The sequence below is a fragment of the Aspergillus pseudonomiae genome (assembly GCF_009193645.1).
Source record: "Aspergillus pseudonomiae strain CBS 119388 unplaced genomic scaffold BDV37scaffold_129, whole genome shotgun sequence".
NCBI lineage: Eukaryota > Fungi > Ascomycota > Eurotiomycetes > Eurotiales > Aspergillaceae > Aspergillus > Aspergillus pseudonomiae.
The window spans coordinates 52,750-73,991 of record NW_022476121.1 but is presented as its reverse complement, the minus strand read 5'-3'; the positions used below and the strand labels follow the sequence as shown (position 1 = coordinate 73,991).

At 47.0% G+C, this 21,242-nt stretch overlaps 5 protein-coding genes across 5 annotated transcripts; 1 reads left to right on the top strand and 4 right to left on the bottom strand.

Moving 5' to 3' along the window:
* Positions 1-5,437: 5,437 nt before the first annotated feature.
* On the bottom strand, positions 5,438-8,252 carry faa4 (long-chain fatty acid-CoA ligase FAA1). The gene is made up of 5 exons (XM_032090540.1): positions 7,654-8,252; positions 7,562-7,587; positions 7,112-7,507; positions 5,914-7,058; positions 5,438-5,860 (listed from the first exon to the last, which is right to left on the bottom strand). Exons 1-5 carry the CDS (start codon positions 8,091-8,093, stop codon positions 5,771-5,773), a joined length of 2,097 nt encoding a protein of 698 aa, XP_031935465.1. The 5' UTR covers positions 8,094-8,252; the 3' UTR covers positions 5,438-5,770.
* A 1,153-nt stretch (positions 8,253-9,405) lies between these two features.
* On the top strand, positions 9,406-11,197 carry BDV37DRAFT_38222 (S-adenosylmethionine-dependent methyltransferase). Its single transcript, XM_032090538.1, has 4 exons — positions 9,406-9,439; positions 9,634-9,862; positions 10,003-10,164; positions 10,373-11,197. The coding sequence occupies exons 2-4, from the start codon at positions 9,802-9,804 to the stop codon at positions 11,107-11,109; spliced, it is 960 nt and encodes a 319-aa protein (XP_031935464.1). The 5' UTR covers positions 9,406-9,439; positions 9,634-9,801; the 3' UTR covers positions 11,110-11,197.
* Positions 11,198-11,640: 443 nt separating this feature from the next.
* Positions 11,641-13,469, bottom strand: BDV37DRAFT_38255 (uncharacterized protein). The gene is made up of 3 exons (XM_032090539.1): positions 13,301-13,469; positions 12,843-13,235; positions 11,641-12,769 (listed from the first exon to the last, which is right to left on the bottom strand). The coding sequence occupies exons 1-3, from the start codon at positions 13,301-13,303 to the stop codon at positions 11,795-11,797; spliced, it is 1,371 nt and encodes a 456-aa protein (XP_031935463.1). The 5' UTR covers positions 13,304-13,469; the 3' UTR covers positions 11,641-11,794.
* A 1,243-nt stretch (positions 13,470-14,712) lies between these two features.
* On the bottom strand, positions 14,713-15,131 carry BDV37DRAFT_264129 (uncharacterized protein). The gene has a single exon (XM_032083635.1). The coding sequence runs from the start codon at positions 14,999-15,001 to the stop codon at positions 14,723-14,725; it is 279 nt and encodes a 92-aa protein (XP_031935462.1). The 5' UTR covers positions 15,002-15,131; the 3' UTR covers positions 14,713-14,722.
* A 2,980-nt stretch (positions 15,132-18,111) lies between these two features.
* On the bottom strand, positions 18,112-20,684 carry BDV37DRAFT_38143 (Hsp70 family protein). Its single transcript, XM_032090537.1, has 4 exons — positions 20,467-20,684; positions 20,264-20,387; positions 20,139-20,204; positions 18,112-20,062 (listed from the first exon to the last, which is right to left on the bottom strand). The coding sequence occupies exons 1-4, from the start codon at positions 20,491-20,493 to the stop codon at positions 18,276-18,278; spliced, it is 2,004 nt and encodes a 667-aa protein (XP_031935461.1). The 5' UTR covers positions 20,494-20,684; the 3' UTR covers positions 18,112-18,275.
* Positions 20,685-21,242: the final 558 nt, after the last annotated feature.

Below are 21,242 nucleotides of genomic sequence, written 5' to 3'. Positions count from 1 at the left end.
TCCTCTGGATTGACTATGCAAGTACACGGAATATGTTGTGAATGAGTCCAGAAGTAAATAGGGTCATCAATGCTCTTCCTAAGAATACGGTTTTGGTCTCCATGCTCCCATGCGAAGGAGTGCTATAATTTAGCCGGTCGATCTATAAAATGTGCTAATCCTTTGAAAAGCTGTTTGCCAAGATTTGAATGTAGCAAACTTCGTGATTGAATTTCTGGATCCATAAAGAAAAGCTAGCGAAGCGCAGATTCTGCCAGTCTCTTCTTGGTAGGGGAGAGTGTAGGTAGCTTAATGATACAACCGGCTGGTGGTGTATAGTTCTCGGTTGTTTAGAGACATTAATCTCTTGATTCAGCCTTTGGGGCTGGGCACTGGAGATATTCGTTGCTCTGAACACAGTTATCGGCCGTCAACGAAAAAATATCGGCATGTTTACTTTGTCCAAGCCGGTTACCGAAGTCTTTCAAATTTTTTGCAGCACGGTCTTTAAATGAGTCGCTCTTCTGTGGTTTCAAGGGCTGGGAAGGTTATCTGGGTCACCGGATATAGGTCTGGCTCCTCGAATATTTGGCTGACTCATTCTCTGCAGCAATGCATGCAGTCTCTGGTGCATCATCAGAGATGATCAAGGACGATGGTGAAGAAGAAGAGATGGTAGAAGGTGAGAAGAGTAGAGAAAACAATCCCAGTTCACGCGGAGTCAATGAATTCACGAAATGAACAGAAAGAGCAATCTCCCTTACCATCCACGAAAGGTTGTTTTGTGCTATCAATAGTTTTTAGTACCAGTATGTATTGTCAGTAAGAATTCTTAATATCGAACTTATCTGAAGACTCCAAAATATGAGCCTGACACCACCTCGCCATCATTGTTCACAAAGACAACGACGGGGCTCTTGCTATATCTTGCTAAAGTTGCTCTGAAACCTCCATAGTTGAATATCTCTTTAAGCTGCAAATAACCCCGACAGCCCTTGTGCGTTGGTGTGCAGGCGCAGGCGCAGGCACAGGAGACTCCCACCAAGCCAATTTCTTCCACTGGAGCTTACCCTTTTCCAATGCCAACTAGCATCAGAACCATTTGGGGGTTTTCTGCCTATCTGTCATCCATGTCATGGCTGGAACCAGCCACGGTGCCTGTCGCCAGATAGAGTCAATCTAGTTACCATCTCTGCATAAACTGTCATCTCGGAGGCTCTTCTCATTTCTGCCTGCAGACTCGAGGTTCATTGATAGCAAGTTCTCAATGTAATCTTCTAGACCCAGTCGAGGTGATGGCGAAATAACAACGCATTTTCCTTCCAGGGCTTCCGTGAGGAAAAAGGGTGTATAGGTTTAGACATCCTTCTCTCACATCTTTATTAAAAGTAGTTATTATAGATCTGAATATCCTTGGTATTGTCTGGCCCTCGACTTCGATAGGTTCAGACGCTCTCGCATAGTGAACTATCCTTTTAAGGAAATCGAAGGAAATACCTGTTATGGTATCTGTAGTCGGTTCCGCTGAAGTAAATTGTGATTGACAGCCGATATCCACTACTACTTAGCGGTTCCCAGACTTTAAAGCTAGGTAGAAAGGCCCAACTACTGCAACCATCTCAAAGGGCTCCATTGGCATCAGGTCCTCAATTAGCACATTTTCCTGCTCTCCCTGAAGATACGCTATGTAGCGATTATTAATCTCGGCCATAGTCAGGAAGATACCGGTATAGTGCTGGGATATCATATAGCACCTGACGGGGTGTTGGAAGAATGACCTAAAAATATTTGAGGAACACATGTTAAATAGCGCTGGGACATACCGAAAGGAAGTATCGCCTCGAAAGATTCCATCAGAGATAGGAATGAGATATACGTAATTTTCGAAGTCAAGCCCTTCAAGATCAGGTCCGAAATAATTTGATACGGCAACCCCCAGTCACCGATAGCAAGGCATATTATCAATAAATTTGCCCATTTTTCTGCGGTATATATTGTTTTCCCAGCAATACCAGTCATTCTTTTCGAAAACTTGCAAACGACCACCATCAGTGCGTCGAACTTTCTCCCTGGAAGGCCAACGATAAAGTCGATGCTTATCGTATAGTGGGGAATATTCGGTGTCAAAATAGGATGAAGACTGCCGTACGGTTTGTGTACAGGCTGCTGATTTTTTCTGCATGCGTTACACCATTTAATGTAGTCTTTTACCGCGCGGGTAACCCGTGGGATGGAAAGACTGTGCAAGTTCTGCAACGTCCTATCGAAACCTGGGTGCCCTTTATCGTCGTGGGCGAGCTTTAGCACTTCATGATAGACAAGGAGGTACATAGAGCAACTCAAAGTCTGCTTGACAAAGATATCGGAGCACGATGGGTTGTCGAGGGAGGGGGACGGTGGAGGAAGAAGAAAGAGTACAGCGCCAAAGGATATCGTTGAACATTCCAACACCCATATTCAGGAATATGGGAGTCATGATAGACCACAATACTGGCTCAGCACTTTGATCTGCAAGACTGGCAATGTGCAGAAGGAAGGTAATGAGTGCAAAAAATGCCGTATCTATCCCTTCTAGTCCCGAATCCTATCTTCAAGATCACCCAAAGTTTCCATCAAGTCCTGGATCTCTTGCCCATGGGCGGCTATTATTGTCTCCAGTTTTCTGATATGGTCTTCATGAGACTTAGACATGTCAGATGTAGACGTGGACTTGTCGATATACATGTGTGATGTAGTAGATGTAGACTTATCGGTTGTCGATACAATAACACGATTTTGCGTCGGCAGCATTGGTTAGCTTGCCAATCCTATATCTCAGAGAGTCTCTGACGACCTCAGGATGTGTATGAATCGCCGCGGGTACTGAACAAAAGTTTAAGTATGTCCTCCAGCAGGTAAACTCTCCGCGTCCGCAACTCAGAGGTCAAATATGAGTGTAATGGTTTGGTTTAAGCCAAGCCAAATTCAAAACACATCCAAATTCGTTGTTGAATGCGGCGTGCCTCCATTCCTGATCTCAGAATACTTGTGTAGAGCATGTTCCCCGGTAAACTTCTCCTTGGGCTTGATACTGCCTTTGGAGTTTTTGACCATGAGAACGGTATGAACTCAGTTCTGCAACAGAAAAGACACTGCGATATTGATATAGATCTCTCGAGCACAAATGGCTGTCTAATTTCGCCAGAAGTCTAGCTTTCCTCAGGTATACTAGCTGCCGATAAGTGGGGATTTATGCAAATCTTCCCGGCCATGCGAGGCACCGCCAAACGGATCTCGTCGAGAAGACGAACAGCTGTCTTGTCTTGGGCTGGCAAGTCGCCAAACTCTGAACCTGATAAGGATAGGGGAGAAGGAAAGAGTCCTGGTGGTGTCTTCCGCCTATAAAAGCACTTCTATATCAGTGAATCACATATATTTATGTAGTCACTTTCTCTCTTCGCCTTTAAGAAAAACCCGTTGAGGTCCCTACGATATTTCATTCATCTAAAATCAAGTCACTGTAGGCTGAATGTATAAATTAGAGCCTCTATCAAAGTGCATGGCCTTTGGTGGCATTAGATGTCAGTCTTTCCTATTCTCGCTTGAACATGGATGCTGCTCTCTATCATATTGACCTCGTCGGTACCACGATCGGTCCGAAAATAGGACCCTCAGCCCCGCTGTGATCCCAGAGAATTACTTGAGTGCATGTTTATAGTGATTTGGCATATTGAATGGACCATAGTCCCGTGAACACCGGAGTTGTCTCATCGCAGAATACCGACGTAAAGTCCATAGCCTAAACTTCGTTTCCTGCTCCGCCTCTTGATATATTAAAGCTGTCTAGATCCTTGCCGTGTGTTTACAATCAAAGAATGCCTCCTGCATCTAGTGAATCGCTTTCCATAAGATATTCCACACTTTAGATGTAGACCATTCATGGGATTAACTCCAGCCCCATTGTATGGAACAGGCAATTAATTCTTTACAATATTGTGAATGCATTTAATAGTAGAATATATCCATTAGTTATTTATTGGGAATAATCATCACTAGCATAGGAGGTAAAAAATATTATTTGCTCGGTGATATGATATGATATTCGTGCCGTATATGTGATGATGCTCCATTGCAAGGCGACAAAAGAGGCTCCTCAGCTACCAGGAGAATGTTTGCTGAATGAAAACGTAAGACTGCTACTAATAGGTTTTATATCTAGAAGCCTAGCAGAGGCTTGGGGGTAGCTCACACAGAACGCACAAGCAGCTTGCATTGATCAGGAAAATACGTTAGATATTCCATATGCATCAAGTAAACTCTGGCTCTTATAGACTTTCCAAAAAGGCAAGGGGCGGTATATGATAGGTATCTGTACAACCGTATACGGAGTATACATGACACTATTACAATAATTAGTGGAGGCTTCTCACGGCTTCCATCCACCTCTACTCAGTAGATGCAAAATCGAGCCTCGCTATACGTCTGTAACACGCAGGATCGCCAAAAGACCCACTTTGCTAGTAGCTGCTGATAAATGAACTAGCAAAGGACCAGCAGATGATACCTGCAGAAAGTAAATAACCCCTAGTTCCTTCGTGCTGTTTATGGAAGTTCTCAGCTATGCCCTCAGCGAAATGTGGCCCATGCTAAGAATATGTGATTGTTACACCTGACTTTATATTTGCTTTTTATTGACTATACATTGCCTACTTCCCAAGGTATAAATTCCTGTCCCTTGATCCTACTTTTCTCAATCGTTTCCACCTCAAGCATGCCAGTAAAATCACTTAGGCTAGTCCTATAGGGCATCTCTTGTCTATAGCCGCTCTGGTATAATATTCGTTTCCAATTCAGATCCTACCCAGTGCTTGGGGATCGAATAGTATTCTGTACAACATAATTCGCGATCTATTACAACGGGCGATGCCACACCTCTAGCCTTATAAAGCCACGGAAGAGTAAAACGAGATAGGAACAAGATATCGATATAGCTTTTTCAATGAAATGGTTACAACGAGCTCAAATCCTAATGTACTCATAGACCCGACCCCTTTTATTTCGAGGCGCTTTAACGTACCTTCCGGGCTAGCGTATCTTGGAGCACAGCTGTCGGATTTCACAAATTATGGCTTATAGCTACATTTTTATTAATACGTTTCAGGGTTGCAGAGGCTTGCTGGCTGTTGATATGGGCCTAATTATAAACAGAATATGTTCGTGGTTCATTCCTCCCTGTGATCAAACTGTAGTATAAGACCCATCATTGTCGTTTAAGGAACCGCGGCTTCATGCCCAGGACAAAGGTTGAGGAATGCAGTCAGGGCCTTCATTGCTCCGTGGATTAGGGCTAATTGGGCAATCGCGTATATGGTCACGGGTTAATACTTATGGTCAGAGAATGAGTACCCTGCCTTATAGGTGCACTAACTACAATTCGAGTTAGTAGAATAGCTTCAAGTTGGCGCAAAATCGAATGATATTTCATACTACTGCTGTCAATTCCTACTAGTAAAAGTGGACATACACTGACACCATGTTAGTTGCTAGGACAAGCATGCATTTAATCATCTCCAATTCATTAAGCTCTTTAATAATGCGAAGATAACGTAGACACATTTTCAATCGCCGTCCTATGGGATATTTGAACAAGAAAGAAACATTAAGGAAATACACAGCTTCAACAGGAAAAAACAAAATTCTCAATCCGGACTGGCAATGCAGTACATATCAAAATTAACCAGGCTTCGGAAGAAACTAAGAGATATATATGATGACTTATCCGACTTTAGCATAACGTCAGTGACTCCGTCATTTAATTTTTGCCGTAAGCACGGTCGATATCTTTTTGGAAGTGACCGACAATCTTCTTGCGCTGGAGCTTCTGAGCGGCGGTCATGTATCCCTAGAACAAGTTAGTCATATGATTGCACTCAAGAGAAAGCAGCGATAACTTACATTGTGGGGGGTCCATTCTTCGTCAGACAACACCACACCGTTGACAATCTCAATGCCCTTGAGACCGCCCGCACGACCAGCCGTCTGGAGCTGCTTGAGAACAATCCCCTTCAGCTTCTCGTTGTGAACCAGCGTCTCCAGAGTGTCACCCTCAATGCCATTCTCGTGGGCGAGCTTCTTCAGAGCGGCCTCAACCGGGACAATGATAGCAATAGGCTTATCCTGATCTTGAGCGGCATAGACGCAAATGTTGCCCACGAGGGGAGAGGAGCGGTAGACAGATTCGAGCTTTTCGAGAGCGATGTATTCGCCGTTTTGCGTCTTGACGAGGTTCTTCTTGCGGTCAATGATCTTCAGATGGCCGTTCTTATCAAATTCGCCGATATCACCGGTCATGAACCACCCGTCCTCGGTATAGGCAGCCTTGGTTTCCTCCTCATTGTCCCAGTAGCCTTTGCTCACACTGCCTCCCCGGATGAAGATCTCTCCTTGTGGGGGGTTACTCTTCGTGAAATACCCGGCATCAGCGAAGTCAACGAGTTTCACTTCAATGGAAGCAGGGATTTCACCGAGGGCATCCGGGTTCCAGGCCATCGGGTCATTCAGAGCACCCATGGCCGAGGTTTCGGTGAGACCATATCCGCTGATCATTGGGGCAATGGCCATAGACAGGAACTTTTGGGTATCCTTCGAGATTGGACCACCACCGTTCATCATGATGCGCAACCGGCCACCAGTCGCCTCCTTTAACTTCTTGAAGACGACAGCATCCAGTAATGAGGAGCCCACACTGTGGCCAGGGAACCCAGTCGTCATCAAAAAGTTCTTGGCGGCCATAGCACCCCAGAACATGCTTCTCACAATGAAGTTGTTCTTGTTCAAGTTGTTCAGCACACCCTTCTTCACTGATTCCCACACGGCGGGCACACCGACAAGGATCGTAGGCTTAAATTCACGAATGTCACCCTTGCAGTTACGCATCGACGCGTCCGACAACGTCCGTGGGTTTCCATAACCCATAGTACCACCCCAGATTAGACAGAGGTTCTCGAACATAAACTCAAGGATATGCGATTGGGGGAGGTACGTCAACAGAGCATCGGAGGGCCCAATGTATGGTCCGACAATTGTATTGATACCGGCGGCTATTCGACATTAGTTTTGGCATACCGGGGTGCGAACAGTTGGGTTAGCTTACTTGCAGCGATGACGTTTCCGTGGGTCAGAGGAACACCCTTCGGTGGGCCGGTAGATCCGGAGGTGTACATGATACAGCAGAGATCTTCAGGAGATGGTGGGACAGGGTCCACCGGATTCTGTTCACCCAACGTCCGGAGATCCTCGAAGCTGATGACATTGATGTCTGGGTACTCAGTCTTCAGCCTCTCTAGGTCCGCCTGCTTAGGTGCCAGGTGCGAGTTCCAGATGATATGCTTGATCGACTTAACGTCCTTGAGTACATTGGCGACTGAGGGAATGAGATTAGGATCGCAGAACATGGCAACGCTGGATGTTTGGACGAGGGAGTGTTTTAACCCATCCTCTCCGAGGGTGTCATAGGCGGTAACGATAGTCAACGACTGAGATGCAGCTCCTGCTCCGAATTAGTATGTGGAACACCAACGCGCGCAAGACAACTGTAACGAACCGTGTGACATGGCCAGCCAGTTTTCACTAAGAATCCGTGTTAGTCGATTGACCAATGAACTACATTTCGACTGAGTCAAACTACACACTCACCTCGTTGCACCGTAAAGATGGATCTTGTCTCCCGTCTGGAGTCCAAGCTTCGTCAGACCGGCACCAAGTTGGAGAGCCATCTGCTCGTACTCGACGAAGCTCTTGTAGCTATAAGGGCTCATCTCGAAGTATGTCCACTTCTTGTCGACCTCCTTTTCGACGCCATCAATGACCTTCTTGACTTTCTTGTTCTCCTCGTGAGTCTTGATCAAGCGGCGACTTGCGACAGCCTTGGCGTTACCGAACACGCGCGCAGAGCGGCGGAAGACATCGTAGGTGGTTTCGACACCCTCCACAGGTATCACGATGAGTCCATCCTTTGCCGCCGGCAGTCGACGGGGGATAGTCTCTCCAGGCACCGCCTGCACGCCAGGAACCTCCACTGAAAAGGGGGGCTTCTTGGAAATGCGCGGTTGAAGATGGGCGTTTTGTTGGGACATCTTGGCGGCGAATTACGAGAATACGGGAGTATAGATACAAAGAGAGAAAAGTTGGGAGGAAAAGGTCACTGGCTTTTGGAGAAATTAGTCGGCCGATTACCGAGGAAGAAGATCTGAGGTGTTTGCAGTCGGACCAAAAACGTGCGAATAGCAGGAACCCACGGATCGCTCCAGAGTGGCAGAACTCAAAACAACAACTTACGGAGAATAGTAAGTCGTTGGTACGACTGTACGGGAGTACACTGGCGACTCTTCACTCCCAAATGGTCAAGCAGTGAGTGAGAGGGAGTGTGAGGGATTGAGTCGGAGAGGAGATCAGATGAGCAAGGAAGATAAAGAAATGCGGGGGAAGGAATACGAGAGGGAAGAGAGGAGAGGAGAAAGAACGAGGCAGCTCAAGATGAAGCTTGAACCGGATGAAGTCAGAGCGAGACTTTTGCGGCTGGGCATTGGTCCAAGGCGGTCTGAGCACTCCAATGACGTGAACGGAACTGCGTTCCTGTCTCAGCTTTCGATCCAATCTCTTCGTCACTTGCCGGACAGTAAGAAACTACACAGGGGGGAATCTACAATCCTTTATCCCATTGTTCTAGCCGACCCCCTCCCTTTATCTTGATTCTGTACATCTCATATGCTTGCAAACCTGCCGGGAACACGAGACACAGCAACCCCCCCTGATGCCACACAGACCTCAAGAAAAACGGTCTCCATAGTAATCAAAACCGACTAAAACTACGGCTAAATCTTTAATTGACAAGGTTGCTCGGAACTTTCTCTCTCTCCTCTTTACTCCTTACCGCGGTTCAGACCAAAAGAACCCAGGCTTCTGATAATGTCCAAGATGACAAGCGATTCTCGTCCCGAACCCGTCGCATTTGTTGCCTTTTTGAAGCCGATTCAGAGTCAAATCAACCGCCAATGCTGTCCAAAGTATACTGCCGGAGCTTCGGGGGAAGCTTTAATCCGTATTTTGTTGGGAAAATCGCCCAACACTCGAGGATCTCCGTCTTGAGTCAAAGTAGAGTTCACTGCCTTATTACTAGAGAAAAACTCCCATTGCAGAATTCGCCTCCGTCGAGTAGTAACACTGTCACGCATAACCAAAGCTAATGAGTTCATAAGACATTCATTACGCACCACTTTTTCCCTGCTCATTGTATCCAGCCAGTGGGTCAGCATTGGCCAATCAGCAAGGGTACCGATGAACGTCTGCTCCAAAAGTTCCTCGGCTGTCAATCGCGCAAACAAACTACGGACAATGGACCACCCTACTAGTAACAATGCCTCTTGACTCCCGACTCCGTTAAATCTCTTCCAAAAAAAAAAAAAAAGAAAGAAAGAAAAAAGTACGGTAGATCAATCGGCTACTATCCCGACTCAACCCTAACTAGGTACATGCTTCGTCCCCTCTTAGTACTTACAGCTGTCGCTTCTATTCCGATCGGCGCGATACATGGCGCTACAGGGAATATCCTGGGTATCATCACAAGACAAAAACAAAAAAACAGTCCAGACCTGCTAACTAATGAGGCTACTGTAGTTTCGAGAGACATTTTACCTTCCCGATAGACGCGGAAGCAGTTACGCTCCCGGTCCAAAGTTCTAACTAACTCGAGCTATCCTAACCCTAAGAGCTCGAGCCTCCGATCTAAACGGAGGTCCCAAGATCCTCCTAACCTTACTTCTGAGCACCAACACAACAGCTACAATGGAAGAACTCACCAGCTTCCTGACATCTATTGGCGAAGAGGTTGAAGATGCCGAAGAGGGTATGTTTTTCACACAACATTCCCATCCCTGCGTTTCGATTCAATCCGTAGCACCTCGTGTAGACTCTGTTCTCAAATCTAAGACAAAAAAGACACCAAATAGCCCGGCGCGCATTTAGTTAATTTCACATCCTTGTTAGAATGCTTCCTTCTCTTCGCGCAAGACATTCCCTCGGCCAATCTAGGCTTCGTCGATTCACGAGCAACGTCTGTCGATGTAACCATCCACGGACAAGACTATACCATTAACCAATCTCCGACGCTGTTGTCGTCGTCGCGCGCGGGCGGCACGACTGGCGCAGGTAAATCTCTCTTTTTCCGTTTTACTTTATTTTCTTGGCTATCACTTTCACATGGATTCATTTCATGCATCTACACTATGTATATCCCATTCCGAACCCTGGACATCTTATCTGACCAACTCTATCTACATCCATCCCACCTACATTTCTCTATCAGTCCAACCAATCTATCAACCACCAATGAGCTAACTAGTAATCCACCCCGCAGTCCTCTGGAAAATCACCCCCCTCTTCGCAGAATGGATAACAACGCAATCCAACCCGCTGTGGACCAACACGATCCTCGCCCCAACCTCGACGGCCCTCGAACTCGGCTGCGGCATCTCCGGCCTAATAGCCCTGGCCCTCTCCCCCACCATCACGCACTACATCGCCACCGACCAAGAATACGTGCATCGTCTGCTGCGGTCCAATCTCGAGTCCAACGCCCCGAAGCACTCACACCCCAAGTCCAAGGCTAGCAACCGCAAATCCAGTAAACAGGGCACCACCACCACCACCACCACCACCAACAAGACATCACAAAAGTCCACCACAAACATCACCTTCACCACCCTGGACTGGGAAACGGATGATCCGGCCGCGCTGAAGGATAGTATCCCGACTAGTGACGGGGACGCGGATCGCGGGTTTGATGTGCTGATTTCCTGTGATTGTATCTATAACGAGGCGTTGATTGCGCCGTTTGTGCGCACGTGTGCGGATGTGTGTCGGCTGAGGGCGGTGTATGCTCCTGGGGGGCAGTTGCGGGAGGGGGAGAAGAGGCCGACGGTTTGTGTGATTGCGCAGCAGCAGCGGTCACCCGAGGTGTTTGAGGCTTGGTTGAGGGAGACGATGAGGGCGTTTCGGGTTTGGAGGGTGAGTGATGAGGTGTTGGGGAGGAAGTTGGCGTCTGGGTCGGGGTATTTGGTGCATGTGTTGGTGTTGAAGGGTGGAGAGGTGTGAGATTGGATCAGGGAGGCGAGGTGAGATGCGGTAGAGGGGGGTGTCGGTCATGGTTGCGAGGTGGATAGGGTCTGGAGGTGAGGGCTGGTGACTTCCATCTACTCGATGGCGGTTTGCCTGTCCTGTAGCAAAACGAGTACGGTGCGGAAGCAGTTCATCGAAAGTTCAGGACACCTCTAGTCATGGGCAGACGGAAAGTGTGTGGAAGGCATGCACATGATATATTGATTTATTGGTTTGGCCACTATCAAGGGTCGGTTGCAATGATGCAATGAGCCACTGACGGGCTTCGCGATATCCATTAAGTAACATAAAAGAGATGCGCGCGAGCACCACAGCAGTTTTTTCTTGGTGACCCACCAAGTCACGCGGGTCATAGGTATAAATGGGTTTATATCGTAGGTATCCACTATGTTAAAAGCAAAATTGACACAGGAAACGAATAGACGCAAGTCGACCAGCGCCCCAGAACAGAATGACCAGCAATGATGGAAAAGACATTACATTACTCGAAGAGAATTGACATAAGAAGTAGACAAAGCCACCCAGGAATGCATAGAAGGGTATTCACGCAGCGGCAAAGGTGTCAAAAGCTAAAGCGTGCTCGTAGGATGCAAATGCAAGTTCTGCGTATTTTAATAGCGCAACAGACCGTATTAGGAAAGAAATAAGATCGATTGTAGTATTATTTTGACTCGACGGTCTCCTTGGGCTCATTTGGTTCCTGATTTCGTTCATCGGGCCGAGACGCCTCGGCTTCAGTGGGGATAGAGGGCTTTTGCTCCGGAGAGGCTCGCGATAGAGCCTCGACGGGGCGAGGGGGGATGGAAACTAAACGCTCCCGGGGCTCATCCTCGGGATCACGATCAATTATGGAGGATATCGATTGTTTTGTAGAATTATTGAGCTTCCGTGCTTTCGATGGCTCCTCCGGGTGCGGGAAAGGGACCGTCGGGACGGGTAAAGTCCGATCTGCCGCCTCTGTTTTCACGGGATTCTTCCGGCTCTCCTCGTCATCCGATGCGGAAGAGTAGTCCATCTCTTGTGGGTAGCCTTCAGGGTCTGTAGGGGCCGAGTCACCGCGACTTTCTTCGGTCGACGCACGCTGCACAGTGGACACCGGCGGAAGGGGTGCATTAGGGTCATAGACGATGCCGCAAACTTCCAACGCCCTTGATTGACTCCCCAGACTGCGATCTTTATGCTTCTTGGTCAAATGGCACATAAAACCATGTAGCGTCACAAAGTCTGCCTTTCCACAGCCGGCAACTGGGCAGGTCAGATATACTAGACTACCATCCGATGGTCGCTTCCACAACGCCCGTCCAGACGGGTCGTGTGCTGCAGGTCGTCCGTGGCGTTCCCCCCAAGCCTCGACATTCTTAATGGTGTATTTTTGTTTTCGTCGAATGGTGCCGGCAGTAGGGTCATGAGAAATATGTTGAGGGGGAGGATGAGAAGGCGGTGCCTGTACAGGCGGCGGAGGGATGGCACGAGGCTCTGGAGGACTTTGCTGCTTGAAGAACGCAAGGGTGGTGGCTGCATTGGTCTCTGACAAACGACGTGGCGGCGTCGGCCGCAGTGGCGGAGAGTCCATGCTTGCATTATACCCCAATCCCATGGATTCTCGCTTCAGTCGTTTCCGTTGCCTACGAAGTTCCTATGGTGCGGGCAATTGCCCATGTCAGACTAATATCTAGCGGGTGATCGAATCATCATGTATTATAGCATACCTCTTCTTCGGCTTCAGCACTCTCAGTCATCCTACGAAATTCTTCGTCTTCCCGCTTTCGAATAGCAAGAAGGTGGCTACGAGCAGCCATACGAGCTGCTTCTTCATGTTCCAATTGCCTCAGGCGAGCATCAATCTGATCTATATGAGAAGGAGGATGAGGAGCCGGGCCCGGTGGGCCTGCTTCTTGCATATGATGAGGTGGAGGAAAAGGACGGAAGTGAGAATGATTCGGCATCATTTGCTCAGGATGCACTGGTTGGCTCGGATTCATTGCGATTGGGTGGAACCGTGGCAAGCTCATGTTGACATGGTGGTGCCCGGGGGCACTGCCGTTAATACCATTTTCGTGAACGGGTGCCACAGGCGGTGCAGCAACTGTCATGATGGACAACTGAAGAAGCAAGTCGGGTTAGCGAAATGGTATTTTTACTTTTTCTTTTGTCCGGGAGTATGCACCATGTAAGTAGAGTTGGTGGTGTAGCGGGCGAAATCCGATGAGAATGAACAGTGAACGATGTAGAAAGAAAAAAGTATAAATAAAATAAGATAAAAGAAAAACAAAACGGGACAAAATATTCCAAGCAGGGGAGAAGGGAAGAGAAGGAGTCAAAGCCCAAGGAAGAGGGAAAAAACGGTCCAGCAGTGACAGAATGTAGGGTGCAGAAGGGTTGAATATAAGTGGGCTAAGAATGATAGATAAGAGAGCAGAAACAAAAGCCAATGCTAGTGTCAGAGGAGTATGAGCGAGAGGTAGGGATTTGACAAGGAGGCCCCGAAGTGCTCGAATAAGAATCAAGACTTACACTTGCAGCAATAGAAGGTCGAACAAAGTAAAAGAAAGTACTTCCCCAAGAGCAGGAAGAAGAGAAACAAACCGCTAGCGCGCTGCACTCTGCCCGTTTTTTTCCCCCTCAAGAAAAGTACAGTGACCAGGAAATTTCCCGTGGACCCTTTCAGTGATGGTCTTGTCACCCAGTCAAAGTTGAAGAAGTGGTAACGGTCAAGCAAGGGATTCAACGGATTGGAAGTCAAGACCGCCGATGATAAATAGGCGGTAATGCTAATTGATGATGATAAAAGTTTATCTGGTTTTATTTTTCGTTTCTTTTCCTCTAAACTTTTTTTGATTTGTGAAAAAGGTTGAGTCAAAAAAAAAGGTAAAAAAAATAGGAAATAAAAAAGTAAGACGCTAAGAAAAAAGAGAGGAGAGAGCGAGGGCAGAAAATAATAATAATGGCGCTTTCAATTGGGACAGCTCGAGTTCACTAAACTAACTTAGTATACTAGTAGTTTGAACCCCGTTTTGACTTTTGCGGTCAGTTCCAAACAAACCAGTCCATGGATCGAGTTGAGCTCTAAAGTATCAGATGTAGTAATAATTGTCAATTTACATCAACAGCCTTACATGGGCTGAAAGGGGGTAGCACAAGAAATGCAGATTCATGACCATAATTCTATTCTCCAGTTCTTCAGCACTTGGATATCAACAAATCGCTTCAGGGTCTTTTGTGAAGAATTCTTCCTTCATCTCACAAGAATGTTATGTTTTTCTAGATGAATTTTTTTTCCTTCCTCCATTCTTTTCTTTTTTTTCTTTTTTTTTTTTTTTTTTTTTTTTTTTTTTTTTTTTTTTTTTTTTTTTTTTTTTTTTTTTTTTTTTTTTTTTTTTGATCTCCTCCCATTCTGATTAGGATTACATTGGATTAATTACCTGGGTAATACCAAGTGTTTTGCCCCCCCAATCATCCAATGTGCTGTGTTCTGTTGGACCCCCTCCGAATAAAAACCCACTACTGTCACACTAGTGACAAACACAATCAACTCATTGATGTATAGTTTTTTTAATTTATCACCCCCCAGTCGAGGATCTGAGATGTACTATGTACAGAAACACTGGGTACAGGACGCGCGACACCGGCCCAAAGCAAGAAAAGAAAAATCCCAACCTAAAACGATCAGCCACACCACCGTTCGGCTGCGATTCGATCCAATCCAAAGCAGAAACCAGAACGGTGCCCAAATCCACATATCAAAATTCCATTGATCTCCTGGAAACGGGAGAATCCCACTGACGAATTCGTAAAACCAAACTTCGAGGCGTTCTTCGCTTTCCCGCAGGACAGCAGAGAAAAGACGGGCAACAAATTTTTCTAACATGTTATTTTATTTTTAGCTGGGGCGGGCCAATCAGGGCGCCATGATCTACTACCAATATGTAACATGGTTAAATGAGGAGGGATGTGGAAGATCATGGAAAATTAGTGGATTGTGTAATGCGTGATCATCAGTGGATTCCATAGTATTGTTCACCTACGAGGGAGTCGTACTACTTCCCTGGTACCTCGTCCTGCCACAACATACTATCTCAGACAGATGAAACCTCCTGGGGGTGGGTTTGAAAAAAGGGCGGAAATGTGGCAACAATGTCCCTGCCTGGAACAAAAAGAAAAAAAAAAAAAAAAAAAAAAAAAAGCAAAAAAAAAAAAAAAAAAAAAAAAAAAAAAAAAAAAACAAAAGGTCACGGGAGGAAAACAAGTTACCTGTTCCTTAAGGGATGAAAAGGCCCATCTGGTAATGAGTATTAACTAAGTGGGGAAAACCCAGAAAAATCCAACTGGAGATTCAGACTCCGTATGGAGCAAGACAAAAGTGATCAGCAAATCAGGACGAGCCAGGGCGAGCGTCCAGACACAAGAGAAAGCCAGTCTTACTACGGCGTAGTGAGTAGTCTTGTCCATGGGTCACGACCCAGAGATTCATCGTTGGAATCCTTGGATTCAGGAAATGACAGTTATTTTTAATTTGATTAAATGTGATGATTGTAAGAGTCTGGGTCAGGTACGGAGTACAATCCCTTCGTCTCCTCCGTTGTCTTTGGGTTAGGGTATGGGCGATCGATCCTTTCTTTTCCTTTTGGGAATCTTTGAAGAGTACGTACTCAGTCCTCCGTATCGTATCCTCCCCCTCAGTTTCCCCTCCAGATCGAAAATGAAAAGGAAAATGAAAATGAAATAGAGCACTCCGGAGAAAACCCACTTATCCCTTCCCTCTATCTCTGACAAGTCTTTGCACCCTTGAGGTGAGCTCCTGGCTGCAGTTGTGTACAACGTTGATTTGTTTCTCTACTGCAACTGCTGCTGCAAGTTTCGCGGTGGAGCCCTGTGTAATGCTGGATAAGAGGGTACAGCTACAGGATATACACCATCGTAGTCGTCGTCGTCGTCTCCTCCTCCACCAACATCCATAATATGCATTATTATAGGGAACAAAAGGGATCGATTGGCCCCATCCCAACCCTTGATAACTACCTAACACTAACCAACCTATAGCATCCCCCCGCTATAATACCGCCGCTGGGATAATCAAAAGCCTACCCCATATTTGGGGAGCAACTTGTCCAAACACCGTAGGCGGTTCTGGCCAGCTTATTCAACCATTGAACTATATTACCATAGTTTATCCAGAGTATAAACAAGTGGTTTGATAAGTCCAAAAAGTATTGTCAATCCTGCATATCTTGCTCCACCATGTGCATCACAATCCACACATACACATACACACACTCTCTCTCTGCAGTTGTGTCAAGCCCACACACCCCCCCTTTTAACATTCCAATAAGAAAAATTCTTTCCTGATTTATTTATTATTATTATGATTACCAAACCCGGGGGTATGAGCTTTCCCCCCCCTCTCATCTGTCTTCTCTTTCTCTCCCTATCTGAGGATTCGCGTCAGAATAATAATGAAAAATATGGAAAAAAAAAAATAAATAAATAAATAAAATAAAAATAAAAATAAAAATAAAAATAAAAATAAAAATAAAAACAGAACAAGTCTTGTAAAGTGGTAACATCCAAGCGGATTACATATTGTAAAGTGTTAAATTCCAAGGCAGAGATCGATATATAACCTCACCCCATGCAAGGAATTCCACTACTATTGGAACATCCCCGCCAACAATGGGGTCCCTTTGACTTGAATTTTTTTTTTTCTATCTTTCTTGTTTCTGCCCTTTTTTTCCTATCCTATCGGTGAGAGGTTCAATATCCTCGGCTCCCAATCAACCTCACCTCATCATAACTATCAAAGATGGCATGTTAATTAGTTAACTACTCAACCTACTTTACTCGCCAAGCCATTCAACCCCAATAACTAACAAAACAAAAAAGCAATTAATAATACCGAAAACCCACCAACCAACCAAGTAGTTAACTAACTAAGAGCAAACCCCCCCCCCCCCCCCATTCAAACTAAACAGTGGAATGGCGGACTCGAGCAACAGAATGGTGTGTGTGTGTGTGTCTTGCCGGCGCATAGAAATTCTGATTCTGATTCGATCCCCACCGAACTAAAATACTGATTTTAATTAAAATGGCCCAGCGATCATCCCCAAACTAGTGAACAGCTGGCAAAGGACAACTCGAAATGTGTGTGTGTGTGTGTGTGTGTGTGTGTGTGTGTGTGCGCCAAACAATCTGCTTCACTCAAGGACACTATACCGCTTGGGTTAATACTCCGTAGTGTAGGGGATTTTTTTTTTTTTTTTGGGATTTTTGTTTTGTTTTCTGTTGGATATTACTCGTGGTCGAATGGATGTACTGTGTACATTATTTTTCTGTACTATGTATCTATCTGTATGTAGGGACAGTTGGCTAGCATGGGGTGGATAAATCCTTGATTTAGAGAAACACGAAAAGGAAACCCAGAGGAAGAGCCAACCCCGAATGCAGCAGGTACTCTAAACTAACAAGGAAATGAAAAAGAAATGAGAGAGAAAATAGCGGCGACACTGGTCATCATCAAGGATACACTACTCCGTTGAACGCGCGCACCCTCGGCCCACTTGGAGAATTCGGACCAGAATGCAGATGGGGCAGGGAAATTGTGGGCTACGACTCTCGCTGTTTGGGACACAAGGAAGCTATCCAGTTCAGACAACCTTAGTTTCATCGTAAAACGCTGCCGACGCTGCCTACTCAAGATCGGGAGGAAGAAATAAAAAAAAAAGTAAAACTTGGTTGAATCGAGAGGAGAATTTCCTGTTCTATTAACACATGCTCCGGATAAACCCTTTTTTCGTGGTCCCCAGCCGTTAAATGTCATTAAAGTTACAAGTGTAGACAGTCCTCGAATCCGTCAAGGACTGCCTCCCAACAAACAGCAAAAGAAACATTTCAAGTATGCTCATCCGACCCTAAAAGGTATGAAGGCAACCGGTTCCAGTACAAACGAGAAGAAAACAAACACCCATACACCGAGCAGAGGGCATAGAAATCAAAAACTATTGGTATGTATACATATCATATGCGTGTTAAAACAATGGTGAAGAGAGAAATCTCTAGATGAGACAAGAAAGAGGATATAGGAGAGGTACAGGGAAACAAACAACCCTGAACCTTTGCAGGGACAGGGCCAATCAGTTGTGGTACATTTAGGCCTTGTTCTCGCCCTGGTTGGCCTCGCCAGACTGAGACTGCTGCTGCTCGGCGTTAGCCTTGTGCATCTTGTCGAAGAGGGTCAAGCTGGCGTTCTGGAGCTCATCGGTCTTCTGCTTGAGCTCCTCAGCAGTGGCGGTGCCCTCGCCGGACTGGTTCTTGACAACGAACTCACGGAGAGCGGTGATCTTCTCACGGATCTGCTCAGCCTCGGCCTTGTCAAGGCGGTCCTCGAACTCCTTGAGAGCCTTCTCGGTGTCGTTCAAGACGCTGTCGGCACGGTTGGCAGCCTCGATGGCAGCCTTGCGCTCCTTGTCCTGAGCACCGTACTTCTCAGCATCCTCAACCATGGACTGGATCTCATTGTCAGAGAGACCAGAGCCGGAGGCGATGGTGATGGACTGGTCCTTGTTGGTGGACTTGTCCTTGGCGTGGACGTGGACGATGCTGTCGGCATCGATGTCAAAGGTGACCTCAATCTGAGGAACACCACGGTGGGCAGGGGGGATGCCAACAAGCTGGAAGTTTCCGAGAAGCTTGTTGTCCTTGACGAGCTCACGCTCACCCTGGAAGACCTTGATCTCGACAGCGGTCTGGTAGTCGGCAGCGGTAGAGAAGGTCTGGGACTTCTTGGTGGGGATGGTGGTGTTGCGGTTGATCAGACGAGTGAAGACACCACCGAGGGTCTCGATACCGAGGGACAGAGGGGTGACATCAAGGAGAAGGACGTCGGTGACCTCACCAGCAAGGACAGCACCCTGGATAGCGGCACCAATGGCAACAGCCTCGTCAGGGTTGACAGACTTGGCGGGCTCACGACCGAAGATGGACTTAACGGACTCGGTGACCTTGGGCATACGGGTCATACCACCGACCAGGATGACATCCTGGATCTCGCTGGCCTGAAGGTTGGCATCCTTCAGGGCCTTGCGAACGGGCTCAACAGTGCGGCTGATGAGAGGGTCAACCAGAGACTCGAGGTTGGAACGAGTCATCTTGAGGTTGATGTGCTTAGCACCGCTGGCATCAGCAGTGATGAAAGGAAGGTTGATCTCGGTCTGGAGAGAAGAAGAAAGTTCGATCTTAGCCTTCTCAGCGGCCTCACGGATACGCTGGATAGCCATGCGGTCGCCGGAGAGATCGAGGCCAGACTCCTTCTTGAACTCCTGGACGATGTGGCGAACAAGGTTGATATCGAAGTCCTCACCACCGAGGTGAGTGTCACCGTTGGTAGACTTGACCTCGAAGACACCCTTCTGGATCTCCAGAACGGAGATATCGAAGGTACCACCACCAAGATCGTAGACAGCGACGACACGGTCAGCCTCCTTCTCCAGACCATAGGCAAGGGCAGCAGCGGTAGGCTCGTTGACGACACGGAGGACGTTAAGACCAGCGATCTGACCGGCATCCTTGGTAGCCTGACGCTGGGAATCGTTGAAGTAGGCGGGAACAGTGACGACGGCGTTCTTGACGGGCTTGCTGAGGTAGTTCTCGGCAGTCTCCTTCATTTTGTTGAGAACGAAACCACCAATCTGAGAGGGAGAGTACTTCTGGCCACGAGCCTCAACCCAGGCATCGCCGTTGTCGTGCTGAACGATCTTGTAGGGAACCTCCTTAATGTCACGCTGAACCTCAGCATCGGTAAACTTGCGACCGATGAGACGCTTGGTGGCGAAAAGAGTGTTCTCGGGGTTGACAACAGCCTGACGCTTGGCAGCGATACCAACGAGACGCTCGCCATCCTGAGCGAAACCGACAACGGAAGGAGTTGTGCGGGCACCTTTGAATTTCATGTTAGCCGCAGAGCTCACCAATCATATGCCGAGCTCCCGGAAACGAAAAAATTTTTCACGTACCTTCAGCGTTCTCGATGATCTTGGGGGTCTTTCCCTCCATGACAGCGACAGCAGAGTTGGTGGTACCTAAAGAGACGCATTAGATGCTTGTTTTGATGAATTGGTCTTGTCTGGACGGAACATACCCAAGTCAATACCGATGACCTGGCCCTTCACCTTCTCCTCACCACCCTCTGTCGAGTTCCATCTCCGGAAGGATGTGCTGGGGACTCTGAGACCGGCGGCGCGGGTGAAAGCAGTGCGCGGGAGCTATTGCATTAAAAGCCAAGTCAGTTTCGATCTCGAATGCATTATGCTAAGGTCTGTTCGTTGGGAAGAAAACACATACCGCGCGGGTGATACGCGAAGGCAACATTGTGATTGAGAATTAAAGAAGATAAATAATACACAAATTAAAAGAAAATATAGGAAACTCCAGTCGACTCAATCGAAGGGAGTGATGAGGTGTGGATGAGAGAGAAAAGGGTAGGTTGAGAGGGTGAGGAGTGATTAAAAGGAGATGATGGTTTTCAAGTCTTTTCCGGGGGAGAAGGAAACATAAAAAGAAGGGAGACCGGCAGTAGTAAAAATTGTCACGGAGAGCTTCGGCCCGTCGTCGAAGTTGGTAGAATCACAGCAACGTAGCTGGCCACCCAATGAGTAACCGGACTGCCTTTAGACCGCCTGGGTAACCGAGCCAATCGGCATCGCCACCCGCGAGAGCTGTGTTTCCCGCCGGAGAGAGTCCCATTCCTACCCGTTGTGACACTACGGAGTTAGTAGGAAGACTCCGTAATAGCTAAGCTGTGGAGGCCTTCGTCCGAGTCAATATGGATCTTTTAATTCCATATCCTAGACGGTTTAAGGGTTCATTTTGGCTTAGTCTTGATTTGTAGACTGTACAAGGGGGTCTCTACAACTATAAGATCAATTGCTCATATGGTGGAGCTTTATTTTTCTTCGTCACTATACGGAGTGGATATAGCAGAAGGCTACCTGAGGATGGGATACAGATTATAGAGATTGAGCCAGTATCAAATCGAATTGATTCGTTTTTATCTGATCAGATCGCCTTCTTAACTAGCCTAGAACGTGTCTTTATCATTCTCCCAATCTCCCGAATGG

Bases quoted from the DNA above. Each gene is read 5' to 3' on its own strand.
- BDV37DRAFT_38222 (XM_032090538.1), top strand. From the start codon at position 9,802: ATGGAAGAACTCACCAGCTTCCTGACATCTATTGGCGAAGAGGTTGAA. The intron at 9,863-10,002 runs GTATGTTTTTCA...CATCCTTGTTAG, and splicing joins GGTTGAAGATGCCGAAGAGG to AATGCTTCCTTCTCTTCGCG. The intron at 10,165-10,372 runs GTAAATCTCTCT...TCCACCCCGCAG, and splicing joins GGGCGGCACGACTGGCGCAG to TCCTCTGGAAAATCACCCCC.
- faa4 (XM_032090540.1), bottom strand. From the start codon at position 8,093: ATGTCCCAACAAAACGCCCATCTTCAACCGCGCATTTCCAAGAAGCCC. The intron at 7,588-7,653 runs GTGAGTGTGTAG...ACGGATTCTTAG, and splicing joins CATCTTTACGGTGCAACGAG to TGAAAACTGGCTGGCCATGT. The intron at 7,059-7,111 runs GTAAGCTAACCC...AATGTCGAATAG, and splicing joins CGGAAACGTCATCGCTGCAA to CCGCCGGTATCAATACAATT.
- BDV37DRAFT_38143 (XM_032090537.1), bottom strand. From the start codon at position 20,493: ATGTTGCCTTCGCGTATCACCCGCGCG. The intron at 20,388-20,466 runs GTATGTGTTTTC...TTAATGCAATAG, and splicing joins CTTCGCGTATCACCCGCGCG to CTCCCGCGCACTGCTTTCAC. The intron at 20,205-20,263 runs GTATGTTCCGTC...GCGTCTCTTTAG, and splicing joins GGTCATCGGTATTGACTTGG to GTACCACCAACTCTGCTGTC.
- BDV37DRAFT_264129 (XM_032083635.1), bottom strand. From the start codon at position 15,001: ATGTTAGAAAAATTTGTTGCCCGTCTTTTCTCTGCTGTCCTGCGGGAA.
- BDV37DRAFT_38255 (XM_032090539.1), bottom strand. The intron at 12,770-12,842 runs GTATGCTATAAT...CCCGCACCATAG, and splicing joins GTGCTGAAGCCGAAGAAGAG to GAACTTCGTAGGCAACGGAA.